Genomic DNA, 18,864 nt, shown 5'->3' with positions numbered 1-18,864 from the left:
GTGAAGTTTGGTAATTGGTTCAGTGTGAAGCCCTTTAGTTTATCTAACGAGCCTCAGTCGCTTTTTCCAACCAGTCATGACCTTTGACACAATTTTCAGAGTGATTCTGCACCACTCGTCCTGAACACTTTTCCAAAGTGCATCAAAACGCACGCGTTTTCCTTTCAAGAAGGCTCTGTTTTAAGTACTCGAATCCAAAAAAAAACATCGGATTGATATCAGAGGAACTAACGAGAGTTTCTATAGTAGGAATAATTGTTATACCCAAACTTTTTTTAAAATCCTTCGTGTAGGCTGATATTTTGTGAGAAATAAGTTGGGATGAGAGCATGATCTCGGGATTTCCTACGAGTCACTTGCTGTAGGTCATTGTGAATGACTCTAGAAATGTTCTCCTACTAACGTTTAACATTTTCGCCATGCAACTTTTAGTTGGTGGATTTACTGTTTTGGCGAAAAATTGATTTTCCGGATAAACTTTTTGGTTCAAGCGGATCTTGGGTATCCTTTCCGTGGGGGTGGAGCTCTAACCGCTTTTTCCCTCCGCTTGATTCCAACGGTTTTAAGTACATTAGAAACGTACTTTCGATCGACGATAAATCCATTTGCAGCAAATTTTCTAACAATCGCTCTCTGGCTCAGTATGTCTTTGGAAAACACTTTTATGCGTGCCTCGCACTCTGGGGGGTGCTGCAGGGGCATTTTTAACCGTAGGGAAAATCTGAATAGTGCTAAATTTTCGTTAACTATCTGGGTATGACATATGCAAATTTTGAAAATGCCGCGACTGTGCATCACACGCCACCCCTAAAATTCAAGTGGCTCCTTCTTCTGTCCCACCCCTGTAGAATCTTTATGTCCTGACTTTCATCCTTACCAAATATTGAACTTTCTTTATCAATCTGAATCTTTAAAACATGTAATTCCCTCCCAGTATATACTGAAGCATATGCTTCATACTTATCCCATCCTGATACAAACGAAGTCGTGTATAGCATTGGCAAAATAAATAACATTAATTTTATTTATTTTTCCAAACATAACCACCTTTACCTTTAACATGAAATCTTATGAAACTCTGTAATCATAAACCCACTTACATATTTAACCTTTTCCTTCGTAAGACAATTCTCAAAAATATCCCATTGCTGCGGAATAGCAACGCCTCGCAACCACAGCTTGGCGTAGCAATTTTTTAATTACCAAAGCTATATCACGGAGCAAATGTAAATTTTAGTGATATGTTCCATGGATATAGTTCCAAAATTATTCAACTTTCCGTGGAGGCATTTCATTTCAAAAATGACGTAATCATGGAGACATTTTAGCCCGGCCCAGGACTTATGTACCCGTGTTGTCCATCCGTCCGTCTTGCGTCTTGACCTTCGTAAAACCTATTCTATCAACTTGAAATTTTGGAAAATTAAAAATGACAAAGTGATAGTAAAAATTTAAAGTCGATAGGATAGATTTACGAGAGTTATTTATAACCAGACAGGCAGAGACACACCGGACAGAACAGGTACATGCATACATACATAGCCCCTAACTCGGACTAAAAATCGAATTTTTTTTCAACATGCGCAAATCCATGGAAAAAAATATTTTTTCAATGAGAGGAAATATCCTTCACTACGCAATAAGTCAATGATCAGAGGAAAGGATATTTCCTTCTTTCCGTATCTATGCCGAATTTTGAGACAACGGATAAATCCGTTGCTCCGTCGCAACGCCTTAGAAATTAGGATGGAAATATCCTCTGTTCCGTCACAACGCAAAGTTTATGACGACGGATATTTCCATTGTTCCGCAGCAACGTTCGAAATTCGGCGACGGATATATCCATCGTTACGAAGGAAAGGGTTAATAATCCCTAAATGTTTGTTCACGTGTATGCTTCAATGACGCCACAAGACAATGGTTATTACTTAAATCGATTTAAAAAAGGACATACATAGGTTCATCATAAGAAAGTTCAGTATGCATAAACTAATCCTAACTTATAGCATATCGATATATATATGTAAAATATATATATTCCCATAAAAACGTACCCTGAAAATTTCCGAAAATGTATAATTCCGATTTATTACCACTACTGAAGGTTCAACTTAAAGCGTGCAACTATCTTCAGTGCGTAGTCGTCAAGTTTGATGCACAATCTGAGTTCCTAGTAAAAATTAATACTTCACTATACATTCGGATGTTTAGGTTTCAAAGCATTCTTTCGATCATGTACTGCTGCGCGATGTCTTTTAATCTCTTATTCGGCCCGGTCTCATTTTCGAGTAAATTGCAAGGCAGCATATTCTTCATTGGAGGGATGTTGCTACTTGTTTCTCGATGGAACTACAGTCTGAAGAATGAATCAATTCAAGTCATCAACTCATTTCTGTACATTGAAATTCCCTTAAAGGTTAGTCTTAGGAAAATTAGTTCATAAATTTTGTTGAAAATTATATTTAGGCACTTAAAGAAGTCCTTGGTAGCTTTGTAAGGTGTATAAAATTCGTAAACTTACATAAAAACTTTTACAAATATGCATTTATTTCTAAGCACAATTATCTTATATGTAGATTTTTGTAAACTGTAATTTTTGTAAAGAGCGTCTTTGAATTTTGTAAAAGCTTGCAAAATTGTTTGAGAAAATTTATGAATTTTACAAAGTTACCAAGGACTGCGTGAATTGCTTCATAAAAATAATAAACTTTTGACAGAATCTCTCCTTACAATGTCATCATGTCTGGTTGAAGAATTCCATAAGATGCTCATTATGCTTTGGGAATTTTCCTCCATGCTTTTTCCGTTCCTTGTGCTTGGAATGCTGGCATATTCTCCTTGCAGTCCACCTTTTATCATGTCAATGTTCCCGAACTGTATGGAAATCCAGCGTTCCGAAACACTCCAATCTTTTGGATTGTGGACCCAGGTTGGGATTCAAGGATTCCAAGTGTGGCTGTGGTTTCATAACACGTATGCAGGAACATTCTGGCTCTCCTTCATCGTCCAGGCAGGAATTGCATGTCTACTCTCGTACCTGCGGGTGCTGGCAAGGTTGGTTAAATATTTTTAGAAATCTGCATTATAAGCCGGAAGAAATTCTGAAAAGTTTCGCGTAATTTCATCGAGATTCGGATATGCACGAAAATTTTGCAGTAAATTGCAAACTAATAATGGTTACAAAATACAAATTTCATGAGGAAATTCACCTAGTGTTTGGTAACATTGTAAAATCCATGAATTTTGCAAACTTAAAAAATTTCACAAAATTTCGCAAACTAAATTCTAATACAAATTAGCTTAAAATTCTTTGTAAGCTTACTCATAGTCAGATCAAGGGTGTCTTAATGTTTTATAAAAATTTGTAAAATTATTTTACAAACTTTACGGATTTTCCAAGTTACCAATGACTGCATGAATTGCCTAATATTTATATAAACATCTTTATTTAATTCTGGCAGAGACATTTGCAAAACTCAAACGGAACGTGGAATGGAAAATCGTTTAAAATCGTATCGATCATTTCAAGTCTTGGAAAAAATGTTCAACGCATTCCTCAAGGCCCGTATCCTACCAGCTCTTCTAATTGGCACCATCAGCATGAACATCCTTTCAGTATTCGTGTGTATCAGCCTTCATGGTGAAATCGAAATTTCAGGGTTACTTCTGTTCCTAGCGCTTGGATTTAACGCAGCTCTCGTTAACATCATAACGTATACCTTGGCGTCAACTGTGAATACACGATCTACTCAAATCTTGAGGTCTTTCAGAACTAAAATGGTGGGAATGAGACGCAAGTCCGAACTCAGAAGACAGATCGCATCATGTTCCGTTCTTGGGGTTCAATTTGGCTCAAATTTCATTGACCGAGGAACACCGCTAGTAATTCAGGACTTTTGTCTTAATCCAATCGTATCCTTGTCTCTTCTCGTGGTTAATTAGGCGGCAGTACCAAAAGGTTGGTTTTTCGTGGTTCGTGGTTTGAGAGCCTACGGTGATGATCCTGCATATGCTTAAATAGACAGTTACTTAATTACTAATCAATAATTAATATACCGGACAAAACGTACATATGCATTAATATAAAGCTTAAGCGTTTAATTTTGCTGCAAAATTACATAGAAAGAATAATTATGCATACATATGGTAAAAGCCAATTAAATGTGTCAACATCTGTTAACACATTCGTACATCAATTAAATTGCAGCAGCATGAACTAGTTTTCTTGTTCGACATGCCTTTAAAATTCATTACAATCAACCTATTTAATTGATCCAGATATGAAAATACCGCAATATCCGGGGGGTTTCAAAACTGTTTAAATTTATTGTAAGCTGAAAGCAATTTAACAATAAAATCTAATTATGCATTCATTAGCAGTCTCTCAAACTATCCGAAATGTATTTAATTGCAATGATGTTATTTATTATTTGCTGAAACATTTTTTGCCGAAATCTTATCAGTACATTATCAATTTTGTTAATCCATATGGCTCGAAATCCAGTCCTGGTAATATGCAATTTTTGTATAAACTCCCGGGTAGTTCGGATCCGCGCATCCCTCGCCTTTTTTCATAAATATTAATATCATCAGATGCATAGATACATATTTTCAGAAATTTTCCCATGCAAGTATTTCTCACTCACCGTACGAAACCACACCCACCACAGTTTTATCACTCGAGCTGACTCCCTGATGCAACGGACCGCCTGAATCCCCTTGGCACGTATCCTTGCCACCTTCTCCAGCACAAATCTCACTTTCCCTTAAAAATGGGTACGGCTTGTTTCGGTAAGCCCTCTCGCATTTGGAGTCTGGTTGAAGGGGGACGGTGACCTTGAGCAGGGTGTCACTAGCTTGACCTCCTGACCTTGTCCGACCCCACCCGCAAGCGAGCAACTTCTTGGCAGCCTGAGTTCCTTGTGTGGCAATCTTACCGGGTTGCACACAGCTGGAAAATGTCAACGGAGACGCTAACTTGAACAGGGCGATGTCATTCTTGTAGCTGACGCTGAAATTTTGGAATTAATTTTCAACAACGATTATTTCTTAGTTTTTGGTGAATTATGAATTTTCTAAATTAATTACTCATCGAATTCCTCGTGGGCAATGACATCTGACACTTCGACAGTTTGTTCCGTCCCGTCATCCGCACTTTGGATGTATTCGCCAGCAGTGACGGTGTAAGCGCCGGCCGAAAGGCTGGAACAATGGGCCTGCGACGATGTTGTAATTTAATGAACAAAATTAAACAGCTTAAACGAAATTATTGTTCGAAATACCGCGGTGAGAATCCAGTTTTCGTTGATAATCGTTCCGGCGCAGTATTGTCGATCGTTCGCCTTGATTAAAACGAGCCATGGAAATTCACCCTTTTTCGCCTTAGTGCCACCAACAATCAACTGGTCGATAGGACCGGGAGCTAATGAAGGATACAATTTTGAAGTTGAAATTTTGTGAACAAATTTGTTTGGAATTTGCAAAAATGCAAATTAATATTTACCTGGGTTTGCTGATGATAGCATTACGAGGCCCGAACAGGCAAATAAAACGGCTAAAATCATTTTTGTCTCGTTTTGGTGGGGGAAATGATCTAAGAGTCGATACAAGAATGAGGCAAGTGTATGCAGAATAGTGGTATTTAAGGAATTTATAATTTGCCGTAAGAATGACAATAGATAATGAATGGATTATATTTAAGTACCGGTAATAGTTGTATGAAAATATAATTAATGCTGTATTGCTGTCACAAGATAAGTAAGTAAAGAAAAATATTTATGTTAGCGATAATCGTTGTTTTAACATCTGCATTAATTATTTTGATGCATTTTTCGGAAAAAATGTGTTTAGTGGCTTAATTTATGGTCCACGTGCCTTAATTAGACATTAATTACGGAGAATATGTATTTCAAACCTAATTACGTTTGTTCTTCGTGATGCTGTTCTTATGTAGGTGAAGGTTTCACGTCATGAAAGACAAGTAGATATGTGAAGTATGTACATACGTATTGTTCGCCTGCCTACAAATTCGAAGCTTGCATATTAAATAATTACTAATCACAATACATATACATATAGGTAAGTACATTTGTACATTACATATCACCGTTTTTAGTATTTGTGCCAAATTGGGTGTGGTTAGACCACAGCGGACTGTGTCGAAGTTTTATTTACAATCTAAAAAAAACTTAATCAAAATTTTAAATCGTTTCATTTTGTATGGTCCGTCATATTGCTAAGCAGGGATGAAGGAAAATCGTCACACTATGCAATGCAATAAGTATAGACAAATACAATTATTCAACGGTTGAATGAATTATTTATTATTGAATTTCATCCCAAATTAATTTCTCTGAGCAGTATTTTCTCAATTTATTGCTTTATTTAGTGAAAATAAAATTTAAGGTAACTCGTTTTATTATTTTTATCCAAAACACTGAGTAAACCCCGAATAACAAACTAAAAGCTTTCTTGAGTAAAACCGGAGTTTTTCTTATCTCTGCCAGTAGATAATCGTAAGTTACGTTCGTGATAGTGCAAGCCAGGCAATTTGTTTTCACATTCGCACAACACTCTAAACCACACGAATCCAAAAATTTTCCAAAAAGTTTGGAACGAAGCTCAAACGCCCATGCCATTCTCCATACACCAAAGCGTCACTACAACCCGGACACGATTCTCGACCACATTCTCTTCCCACACGTAACATCCCATTCAGAGAGGTTGTTTCTGAATCATTCGCAATCGTGAAATCTTCACTTCTCTCTTTCGCCACTTGACTACGTACTTTAAAGCCCCATGAAGAATTAGAGCCCACCCACCCACTCCTATCAATTGCCATGCTTATCCATACCTTCTTCAACTTTGGCATGCACGTCGGCAGTCGTACAAGTTTAATGTCATGCGTTGAGTTTAAATCGATTTCCAAGTTTTCCAGACTTTGTCGCTGATTTTGGAAGAAGAATAGCAATGCGTCCTCTCTGGCGTGGATTGGACCTCAGTCCCTCTCGTGACTAGTTTGAACGAGCGTAGCTGACCTTTTGGCAAGGTCATGAATTGGGTGAGAAAGTCGTGGAAATTCAAAATTTTCACGTTATAATCGAGCTCGTTTTGAATCGTAATTTTCTTCAGATTTTTAAAAGAGGCGAATTCTGAGAGAGGAAGTTTTGCATAATTTTGCATAACGAGCTCCTCAATTCCATTCGCAGCTTGGAGGAGTTGGGCGAGAGATTTAGAATCTGACATATTTTTCAGGTCTCCTCGTGCGTGCTCAGTAAAATCGATCGTTAACTTTTTCAGTTTGGGAAACATTAGGTCTTCTGGGAATCCCGATTTGGTTTCGTCATTAATCCACAGCATGTTAACCTGAATGAAGATTTCTTCCAGAGAGGGGCAAAATTTGGAGAGGAGGATGGAAATCGGGGTCAAATAATCTATATTCATGGTGAGCATTCTGAGCGGATGGAAATCTGGTTGATTTATAAATGCGGAGAAATCTTGGTTGAATTTTATCATTGCTTTGTCCCGGTCGTCGCTATCTCGCGTCTCGCAACTGGATTCCTGTGGCCAGATATCGATATTCATGGCGTCAAATTTTAGCTCCATCATGCGGTGCGTTTTCCAATTAAATCTGTTCGTCATGTAGTTTGGGTTGATGATCAGGTGGTCAGCAATTACGGTGAATTTTGCGACATAATTTTTCTGTAGTACGAGTCGAGCCGAGTCGTTCCATGCTTGGGAGATGAGGCGACAGTTGATAAGGTCTGCTTGGTTCCAGGGAGCACTTGGGTCTGGGTTGGCGAGGTGCTCGAATATTTTTGTGAGTATGACGTGGTTCTCAAAAACGAGGTGACCAAATAATGATGTGTCACAATGTTGAGACTCGGTAACGGATTTGTCCAAGTTACTTGGTTTCTTAATTAGTGGTAGCTTTCCTTCGGGGACACATGTCAGTTTCTGCATGGAAATCTATATTAATTGAATTCTCCAATTGTTAAATATCTGTATTTAGCTTGTGTCTCACGTCAAATTTTAATACGGCGTATTCTTCACCCGATTTGTTTTTGCGATACAGCCTCCTTCCATCTCCAGTTTTGGCTAGGTGAACTAATACTGAATCCCACAATTGTGAAAAAATATGCGAAAAGTGAAATATGTCATATTTTAACTTTACCGGAGAATCTGGAATTAATTTCCCGTTCAGTAAAGTCTTTGCAGATCCCTGTAAAAAATTTTTATCCGGTGATGCAGATAATGTCTTAATGCATTTAATACAGGTAATTAAAATTAGCTTTAAGCTCACCAAACTATGCAGCCAAAAGGTACCATTTGCATCACATTCGATTTTGCAGTGCTCAACGGCTAAATCCGCTTTGTTCGGAAATATCAGAAACTGTCAATATTTCTCTGGATGCCAGTCCCCCAAATCTTTCCTGGATCCAATTGTGTACTAAGTACAAAGTTATTTACGTATAAAATATTCGCTTCGTTTGATAAGCGTTTTCCACATTTATTGCACCACACTGCAAGAAATTCAAGAAATGCAAAAAATAGGTGCCACCTGTCGGCTTACACTTCTCTACTATCCTTAATTATAGAGATTGTCCGCTAGATGGAGCTTATTCCTTGCATTCTGGTACTCATACAAAAAATTATGCATGTCAAAAACTAATTTCTTACGGGTAATTTTTTTTCATGGGAAACAGCAATAATGGGACAACAAAATCAATGCAAACTTGTCTAACCTTTCCACCAGGATTATTAAGAAGTATGGCTTCTCGCGTCCAGCTAGGCTGAGTGAGGTCAGAGTTTATCCGTACGCAGACACATTGACCGTCGCCACACCCACGGCTGAGAGAAGTCCTCATCCTCGTCAAAATGAACAGGGCCCCGTCTTCACAGGTCGAACTTTTTGATGGGATGGATTTTTCCTCCATCTCGACGTAGAATTAATTAAGAGGCGATGTTTTTAAAGGAAAGATTTACATTACTGACAAACGTAGTTAAAACGTAGTTGCTTTATATTTTCACGTCTGCTTTAAGCTAATGTAAGAAAGTTGAGCTATCTAAATCGATGTTATCTCGATGAAATCGATACCTAATTAATGCAAATGCCGATGAATAGGCGAAAGTAAGTTGCTAATATGAAACAAGACTTGTTTGCGGAATTCGTATTATCTCGTCAGACATGGAAGGACCAAGAGAAAGTTCCTGGAGACGGAGAAAGTTTGTCTACCCGGAGCACAGTGTTAAGCTCGTTTGTATTAGATACGTGCATATCTATCTTACACAATGTGCATACATATGTAGACTATGCTCATACAACTTTTGCCAAATCGAAATAATTCGCAAGTTCTTCTTTTGTAAAAGACAATGTGACTACATAAAATGTTTTCTATGAGAAAAATCATAAAGCTTAACAAATTTTTTGGAAGTAATCAAACTCCTGAAAAATTTGTATTTAGCTTTCAAATTTCATCAATGACCACCTCGTTCAATGACTACATCGTATCAATGCACATACATATGCTACGTGTCAGTATTTGCCATAAAAAACCTGCATGCAATTACTACATAAATTTTGTGTGTTTTTAATGTTCGAATTTCGAACATTAAATTTTGGTTCAATTCGTCAAGTTCCGACCCGTGTTCGTCCAAAAGGTTCCCACCCATTCACCCATAATTAAATAAAATTGTGAGAATTTTAATTATACATATTACGCATTTGCAAACTAAGTGTTTTGATTCACGATGACGATGACGATAATTATTTACATATTCAGCAAATATTGCGAGCATTGCATTTTTTGCAAATTTAATAGTTACATGTGTGGAATGCTACAAGATCAAAAATAAAAATTCACATTATCATATGCACATCATTATACTGCATGCATTACTACGACTTGCAAACTATAACAGTTTTTACTTCTTTGGTGGTTGAAGAATTTGCATAATCGCAAATTTTATAGGAGTTTCTTATGTACCTAGTCTTATCTTAAAAAGTGATAGTAGAGTAGACGACCATCGTTCCCTGGTTTTAAGGAATTTCAAATTTCTGTCTATTCCACTGAAAAGCCAGTTAAATTTCACGTAGAAACATGTATTAGACTTGAAAATATATTCCTCCTGTGACCATGAAAAATTGGTCACGAGACAAGAAAGCTCTATCAAAAATACGCACGAAATTAATTGAAAAAGTGTATCATTCCCGGGTCAGAAATTTTTTTGCGACCCTGACACTTATATGTAGCTCAGAACAGACCTTTTCCCCGACTTTAATCAATATTTGGTGGTAATATCGATTTTGGTTCGAATATGCCAGGTTAAACCTAAAATGGAAATGAAGTCAGAAATATAGATTTCAACCCAGTTTTTCACGAATTTCGAGGTATTTATTTCTGTACAGCCCTGCGCTAAGGTCGGCGGCTTTACACCCTATATAGACTGGTTGAGGGGGTGTTCCATCTTCATTATGACGTTAATCAAATATTTTTTTAAACTATCTCCTTTCCATAATCGAGGAAATTGGGCGGGTTTTGCCCAATTTCGCCGATTCCCGCCAAAACCATGAATGCAGCCCGATAAGATAACATTCGACCTCCATTTCGTAATCAACTAACCCTAAGAATATTTAACATATATTCTGCTTCTTTTTTTGTGGGAATATGGTTCCGTCTTAAAGAAACTCCCATCGGTAAAAAGGTTATTTTGTTTGTTTTTTTACCGTTCCGCTGGGAGAGGGACGTCGATTTATTGACCTTAGCTTATGTCTGGGAAATCTGTAGCGCGTGACGCTTTCTACTCTGGAAGGCCTCCATCTTAGGATCATTTTTCAGTGCTCATCTGATTTCTAAAGTTGAAAGGTCATTTGTATGGCCCAAGTCTTCGGCGTCAGACAGAGATTTTGTGCTATTCTGGCGTTCAAAGCTTCGGACATCACTGTAGTCCTCCTTGACCTTGGACCACCGGAACTTTTATGTCATAAATAGTCACTGTCCCTAGGGTTAATTTAATAGGTTGGGCAACCAGATCGTAGCTGCCCTTGAATTTCTACCCTATATCTAACATTGTGAATTTTTTGCCTCGCGTAAAAAGTGAAAAATTATTGTCGCGCGCGCGTGCTAAAGCTCCTCTAGCTTTTGATCTAGTGAAGTCAGGTAAAGGAGGTTAACAGCAATGATAGTCACTGAATGTATATACAAACTACAACTTACTTTTTAATTTTATGTTGATTGGTTAAAAAACTACGCTCTACTATCACTTCTTATGGTTAGACTAGGTACAGTCGCTTATACGCATACACACATAACACTGTTCATTTAATTTTAATGCACATAAAACATGGTCATTTTAAAAATCCTGCTAGTTTTAACTCGAATTATTAAGAATTCTGTATTAATTGTGACACTCCCCTCTCCTTTTAATATTAAAAAAATGATTTGCGAGGATTTAGTGCAGTGCGAGGAATGTGCAAAAAACTGCCTTTGGACTCTGAGTGGGACGGGAAAGACCCAGTGTTTTTCTAAAAAATCATCCTTGAATGGAGAATATTTATATATTATCTTTCCAGGACAGGATGCATTTTGCCCAGAAATTACTTCCCCTGTTATCCAAGAGACTGGCACCGATTGGACAGGAATTGACTTAATTGGTAAGAGAGATAGGGGAAAAGTGAAAGTAAAAGTTTCCCTCATTTTTTTCCATTTTCAGGTATCGGAATGATGCTTTTTGGCGTTATTCTCGGAATCTTGTGTGGGAATGGTGCAGCCAAAATGAGAATGCGGGCACTTTGGGGAGTCATTGTGGAACGGTCCCAAGGGATGCGGAATTGGTCAACTAATTTAAGGCCTGAGCGTCTTTTACACTGGAAACGGACCGAGAATGCAGAGATTTGCATAGTCGTCTTCTCTGACAAAAACGCATCCCCTTCTTCCGCTACCACCCCCTGGCTAAATCCACCCCACCCACACATCGAGGTTGAAGTGCATGGACCAACCCCACTGCGCCAAACCACACCCAGGTCCGCGGAAGAGCTGACCCCACCTATCCTACTTTACCCTTCTAAGCCAATTGCAAGGGAAAGTCAATCCGGTGGGTTTAATATTATTATTATTATTCTTATTAAGATGACAAACAGGAAAATAATTTTAGGTCAAACTCCAATGTCTCATCTTGAGAGATCACTATGCGATCAAAAAATCGCAAAACTTTTCCAGCCAATTTTCCCCAAGAACGGTCGTCATCATCATCATTGCGCATCATCATCTCCACCGGGTGGCATAGACGCCGAAAAATTATAAAGAATAAGTCAAAAAGGAATAGGCGAAATTAAAGTTAGATGAGAGCATGCAATATTATCACGAAAAAGCGAGAAAGAGAAATTCAAAGGGGAAAGAAACTTAGGATTACAACTTTTATAGTGCATGAGGTTTTTCTGCCTGGTTAGTCATAATAACTGGCAGTTAAAAAATAGTGTGCAAATTAAAAATATACTTAAAATGCTTCCAATTTGATTTAATTATACTCACTTTAATCGAATTCCTCCATTTTTTCAAGTGACACTGCAATTTAGTCCACTCGTTTTCCATATCACACCCCAATTTAATCCGTCAACATGGTGGTAAATTTTCTTAATTATAAGCATCAACCTGCAGTGTACACATGTTGTGCTGTGCGTATGCATGCATACACGTACCTACCTATATACATACATATATACACGTGCTTACGTATCTAATTTATGCATATGTATTCTGCATTTGATATTCTTATGTATACTGTCCAGTATGAATATCTTTGTTTTACTTACTTCAAATGTTCGCGCATATTAAATTTAAGAAGTGTGCATACATTTATTTAATTATCAACGGATTAAACAATTTCAGACAAATATTTGCACACGTGTCGAATAAATAAAGGGTTAATTAATCCTGCAAAATTTACGAGTTACCCTGCTCTGCCTTCAATTCAGTAATCTATGCATGAAACACATTCTCCCTTCCACGTGGTTAAATATTTGTCATTTAATTTGTGTAGATTTGCACATCTACAACACGGTAAACATATTTGCATAAAGTTTTAAATGTTTTTCTGATTTATGGCAGTGTGCTTATTTGCCAGACTTTAAAACAACATGCTAGCTTTTAAATGCATCACGTGTGACATACGAGCAAGCAAGGAAAACAAACAATTATGGTTACTTTTCGTTAGAATTTATACCCCTTAACACACATTTATGAACTTAACATTTCATCGAGTGAAACACAATTGTCGACACACTAATTTCCCCATCCAACAACTTCCCTTGGGACTTGGATAAAAACTCAACGTTTCATATATTTTTTTTAGACCAAAATGTTCACCACGGTATTTTTACCTCTGCTTCAATTTCATCTCAAACCTTGCAAATATCTTCAATGCATTCCGTTCGAGTTCAGCGAAAAATTAGGCCGTCTGGTGAAAGTCGGATCAACATGGCACCTTCTCAATTCCAAGATCCAAGCCTGTGGATTTTCTATTCTGCTGCAATGTTCCTCAACCTTTGCTACGGACATCACTCGATGGCAAAAAGACTGCAGGGTTGCGTATTTCTTATCCCTGCTCTTTTGTCAATCGTTTCACGGTGGAATTTTAAAGTGAACAATGGTCCCATACAAGTTATCAATTCGTTCTTCTACCTCGAAGAGAATTTTATGCATGGTAAGATCTCAGTTAACCTCTTGGCTACCAATTACACACATTTGTGTAACGATTTTTTATCACTTGACTACCATAAACTATTTTTCGACATGTTACTTGCCTACCAATTACACACATTTGTGTAGCAAAATTATTTTTCTTGGCTACCAAAATATTTTTTGGAAATTTTATGTTGTCCGGCATTTTAAAACTTGATAGATTTCCGTTGACTACCAGAATTTTTGAAATCCCCGATATAATTACGCACATTTGTGTAACTGGTACGCAATGGAAAACGAACTCGTGTGTAATTGGTAGCTAATGGAAATAATTTTGCTACACAAATATGTGTAATTGGTAGGCAAAGTAATATTTCGAAAAATGGATTGGTAGTCAAGTGATAAAAAATCGTTACACAAATGTGTGTAATTGGTACGCAACGGAATATTCCCGAGAAATAACTGGTAACTAGGAGGTTAACCCCAAACAACCTAAGAATTTCACTATTAGAGGTGAGTCTGGTCACGGATCAACCTGGTTAAACCCCGCCCGTAACCCGATCGGGTTTGAACGAGTTCAGAAAATTAGCTGGGTCGGGCAAGTCGGATTTTTAAAATGTTTGACCTGATTCACATCTAAATAGAAAACAGATTATTATTTATCGGCAGTTTCTTTGAAACTAATTGTATCATTGAAAACATTTTTTTCTCAAGTTAGATAAACTCTCAAAGACGAAGCCATCTCGGGCTGTAAAATATATGAAATTTTTCCTGATGCTGAGCGAAACCACAGTTGTCCTATTTCCCGTGATTCAACTCTTGCTCTTAACGTACTCTCCGTGCACACCGCCCTTCATAATGTCAATTTTTCCTAATTGTGAGGAGATAATGGAATATTCACAAGCCAAGGGATGGTCCGATATCAAGGGTTGGTTATCCATGGTGGTGCATGGCTTCGAAGTTTGGATGACGGTGCACATGGTGTATGCAGGAAATATCTGGCTTACTTATATCGTCATTACGGGAATAGTGTGCATTTTGGAATATCTGCGAATACTTGAGAGGTAGGTAAATGTCTTCTAAACTTGGAATATTTTGGCGCTGTTCAAGAATTTGAAGTCTCTTAGAAATCCGGTATTAAAAATAAAATGTATTCATAAATGACTACCAAAGTGGTATTTATATGTGCTACCGGCATTAAGGTTTTGCATATCGGTCGCAAATTTTTATGCACCGCCTTAACTTTAACACCAAGCGGTAGCAACTTTAATATCGAGAAATCAATACCTGCGTAACTATACCAGATTTCCAACAGTGTAGCTTAGAAATAGAAATATATTTGTACACATTAAAAAAAATTTCTGAATCAAATTTCTGAATCTTTGTCTGAAATATTTTCTCTCTTATGACCAGTGATAGTAGAAGAATCCAAGAAGAATCCGACATCACGCGATGCATTGCCTCGTACCAAACCTTGCAAATTTTAATGAAGATGTTCAACAAATTCCTCAAGTATGGTATCATGCCCGGTCTCATGATTTGCACTATAGCCATTCAAATCCTTGGGACTTATGTGTGCATAAATCTTCACGCCGAGATAAAAAATGCCGGGTTTCCTGATCTTTCCCCTTCTCGCGATTGACACGGGTATCGTCAACATCGCCGTGTACTCGTTGGCTTCAAATGTGTACACAAAATCTGAGAAAATTCTGCTATCTCTTGGGAACAAAATAGACCAGCGGAAGAAGGGAAAAGGACGATTAATTAATAGACAAATCTTGTCCTGCTCCGCTCTAAGAGTGGAATTCGTTTCGAATTTTTTTGACCGAGATACTGCATTGGTTATCCAGAATTTTTGCATTGATGAGATCGTATCTGTGAGTCTAATCGGAGCCAAGGGGGTAATCGAATGAATAATTGCTTTATTTTTACATTTTTTAAAATAACATAACTTTCATTAAGTAAATTTGGTATGTAAGTAAATGAAGTTAAATATCTGTACTTGTTACAGTATTTTAAATCAATTATGTTTATAGTTAGGACAAAAATACGTAAGTATACATGTGTATACATATGTTGACACAGTGATTATGCTGGCTATCAAATAACCAAATTTAATTGTATTGGTCATTCTGTAAATTAATTTTCGCTTATTAGATATGTTCATCTTCATACTTCCGCCCATCATTTTGTTAGTTTGGAGATGATATAAGTTTTTGTACATATTACTAAATATGCTTACAAACGTACTTAAGTACACATTTACCTGTATAAAAGTCGAAGAATTTGGACTAAAAATTTAAAATATGAGTCTATAAACAGGTTTTATTAGGCTATTGAAATTTTGGATGCATTTTGGGACAAACGTAGTCTTGAACATACATCAATAAATACATTTACAGTCTTAAAATCATGACCAATTGAATAATGCATTTACACCTAATAAATTTATATCCACCGCCAAATATTAGTTATCCTGGTCGTCCACGCTAATTCCGCCATTCATCAAGTATCTCGACGAATTATTTAATGCTTGCACGTATCCGTGAATGTAAGTGTCCATCGTGTTCACAAAATTTTCCATTTCTTGAAAATTGTTTAATAATTCTTCCCGCAGGAGTAAATAGTTGTCAATGTTTTTCCTAGAAATTAAAAAAAAACTTTAATATTTGGACAATGGATTTTCAAATTACATATTTTTGAAAATTTGTACTAATCACTTACTGAAGAATTCGCCATTCATCGTCAAACACACGGATGGGATCTTCTCCCCACGAAATTCGGAGCATAATCATGCCACCCGATTCACCTTTGACGATATCCTTGCGAAAGCCCAGGGTATCATTTAACCCTGCGGAAATGTCGTAGCTGAGATTGAGGTATGCCTTGACTTGTTCCGATGACATAATGGCATCCGACAATGGTCCGAAACGAGGATCATGAAGTACGTGGATTAGAGCTGGTCCCTCGGTATCCTGCAAAATAAGAAAATATCTTTAAAATATTCACAGCAGCAATTCGCGGAATCATTGGTTACTTGTTAAATCCGGAAATTTTGTAAAATAATTTTGCAAAATATTACAAAATAAAAAACATGCCTTTGATCTGAGTAAGTTTAGAAAATTTTGTAAGCTAATTTTCCTTGGAAATATTTGTAAAAGTTTGTAAAAGTTTGTATGTAAGTTTACAGAATTTGGGAATTTTACTAAGTCGTGCGTGAATATTGTCTCATAGTATTTATGAATTGAATATCAACTTTTAGCTACATAAATTGTTTAGCTTACCGCGGATCGAAAATGTCGAACAAAATCGATCGAGTACTTTGATTTGATATCGACATTAGCGTGTCGGCATAACCAATCATTCGCGGAACCTGTAGATATCATGGCACGCATAAGGCTGAAAATTAAAATTAAAATTGTAAAGGTCACATTTTTCCTTTGCACAAATTGTGCACGCATCGAAAACAAGTTTTTCTGCAACTCACTTGTACGCAACTTTCGCAATGTCTTCAGTATTTGCAAATCCTAAATTCCCGAAATTTTTTAATACGAGAACAAAGTAGGTTTTGATTAGTGGATCCAACTCGTCATCCAAAGATTCGGTCATGAAGAGATCGAACTCTACGGCTACCCGGGTTAAAGTGAGAAGTTATTAGCCAATAATTAGTCAAATTTCTATTAATAACTTACCCATTTTCATCAAAGCGAGCGACGTGGTCTTAATCTGATCAATTTTAGCCTTCGAAGGTCTGAATTCCTCCTGAAAATTTTTGCCATCCATGTCACAAAGGTCGTCCACAAGGAGATTGACCGCGGTAAGTCGGGTAACGCAGGTCATAATGGGATCCGTCACGTCGTAGTCGGGCAGTACCCAGGGAATCCCGGTCATAACCTGTTTTGCCAGCATGGCCGCATATCCGGGGGAAAGCATGGAGTTAAATCCATCGTCTAACCATGCCCCCAGTTTTGCAGCCTCTTTTGCCACTACTTCCTTCACGAGGGTGGCGGGATCTCGGAAATTTTTCGGTTTGAAGAAACGTAACGTCTTATTCTCCAGGAGGGTGCCTTCCAGGGGTTCGAGAGCCTTTGCAATATGTTTAGGCAGTTCGGAGGAAGGGGCGGGAAATTCGAAGGAAAGGTTGAGATTTATGCTTCTCATGGTGCACAAGTTATGGTAAATGTTAGATGGAGATTTGTATAGATGATGTCGTGATGAATACTATTTTACACGAGCCAATGAAAAATTGTTGGGAGAGTTTTATGCAGAATTGACAACTTAATCTGTTTTAAGTTCCTACTGAATATGGATTTATATAGAAAATGTTTACACTCTAAATAAAGCCGAGTAAGGTTTGAGTGTACATACAATTTACCCGATGGAGGTAAAATTTACTTAAGGTTGAGGGAATATCCTATAACTTTAGATAAATCTTACCTGGAATAAAATTGTAATCAAGTTTATTTAGAGTGTACCTGCAAAATTACTTGTGTGTAACATGGCGCAGAGTGTTAATCGACACATCTACATTTTATTTACTTCGAAAATCCCGAACCATTTCGAAGTACCTGAAGTGATCAAATGGCAACGTAATAAGTTATTCATTTGTTATACATACAAAGGCTACAGATCCAAATAGCGCTGTTTTGCATATGTAGGTATAGGTACATACGTACCTAAGCCTTAGAGGTACGTACAGTATGTCCATTAAAGCGAGGCACCTCATAAAAATCTCATTATCCCCACATACACTTTTCACACGTTATTATAAAGTCTACATATGAATTTTTCTCGCGGAAGCGTCATAATACATATGTAAATGAGGTGACTAGCTGTCTCGGACGGACAATATGTACGCATCCATTTATCATCCCGGAATTCTTATGCAGTTTCTCATTGCAGACTAATGCAGACTTTATTTAACACTAAACTATCAACTTTATGGTTCTGGATTAAGTAAGTTTTTTAATTGGCTGTTTCGCTGCAATTAAAATTGGAGACTTATCATATACTTAGGTTGTTGGGAACGAAAGGGTTTTCCATTTTCGAGTCGGGTACTTTAGCATTCTGTGTATGTACAACTACGCTTGTTTCGTGTGACAATAAGGTCAAGCTGGTGGGAATTTTCACTTGTGTACGTGTACATATGAAGAGAATATACTTGTCTGATGTCTCAAGCGAAACG

General features: G+C 37.3%; 4 protein-coding genes across 4 annotated transcripts; 2 read left to right on the top strand and 2 right to left on the bottom strand.

The window, feature by feature from the left end:
* Window positions 1-2,192: 2,192 nt before the first annotated feature.
* LOC118433895 lies at window positions 2,193-4,484 on the top strand. The gene is made up of 3 exons (XM_035846365.1): window positions 2,193-2,416; window positions 2,718-3,054; window positions 3,462-4,484. Exons 2-3 carry the CDS (start codon window positions 2,732-2,734, stop codon window positions 3,940-3,942), a joined length of 804 nt encoding a protein of 267 aa, XP_035702258.1. The 5' UTR covers window positions 2,193-2,416; window positions 2,718-2,731; the 3' UTR covers window positions 3,943-4,484.
* On the bottom strand, window positions 4,385-5,655 carry LOC110847254 (trypsin-1). Its single transcript, XM_022094165.2, has 5 exons — window positions 5,504-5,655; window positions 5,283-5,422; window positions 5,089-5,216; window positions 4,647-5,011; window positions 4,385-4,565 (listed from the first exon to the last, which is right to left on the bottom strand). The coding sequence occupies exons 1-5, from the start codon at window positions 5,562-5,564 to the stop codon at window positions 4,480-4,482; spliced, it is 780 nt and encodes a 259-aa protein (XP_021949857.1). The 5' UTR covers window positions 5,565-5,655; the 3' UTR covers window positions 4,385-4,479.
* A 5,624-nt stretch (window positions 5,656-11,279) lies between these two features.
* On the top strand, window positions 11,280-12,951 carry LOC118433094. Its single transcript, XM_035844692.1, has 3 exons — window positions 11,280-11,653; window positions 11,713-12,093; window positions 12,154-12,951. The coding sequence occupies exons 1-3, from the start codon at window positions 11,344-11,346 to the stop codon at window positions 12,300-12,302; spliced, it is 840 nt and encodes a 279-aa protein (XP_035700585.1). The 5' UTR covers window positions 11,280-11,343; the 3' UTR covers window positions 12,303-12,951.
* Window positions 12,952-15,581: 2,630 nt separating this feature from the next.
* On the bottom strand, window positions 15,582-17,984 carry LOC110855367. Its single transcript, XM_022103799.2, has 5 exons — window positions 17,372-17,984; window positions 17,167-17,308; window positions 16,964-17,078; window positions 16,404-16,654; window positions 15,582-16,321 (listed from the first exon to the last, which is right to left on the bottom strand). Exons 1-5 carry the CDS (start codon window positions 17,838-17,840, stop codon window positions 16,147-16,149), a joined length of 1,152 nt encoding a protein of 383 aa, XP_021959491.1. The 5' UTR covers window positions 17,841-17,984; the 3' UTR covers window positions 15,582-16,146.
* Window positions 17,985-18,864: the final 880 nt, after the last annotated feature.

Source organism: Folsomia candida, unplaced genomic scaffold (assembly GCF_002217175.1).
Source record: "Folsomia candida strain VU population unplaced genomic scaffold, ASM221717v1 Fcan01_Sc001, whole genome shotgun sequence".
Taxonomy (NCBI): domain Eukaryota; kingdom Metazoa; phylum Arthropoda; class Collembola; order Entomobryomorpha; family Isotomidae; genus Folsomia; species Folsomia candida.
Note: the sequence above shows the minus strand (reverse complement) of the source record. Positions and strands in the feature narration are given on the sequence as shown.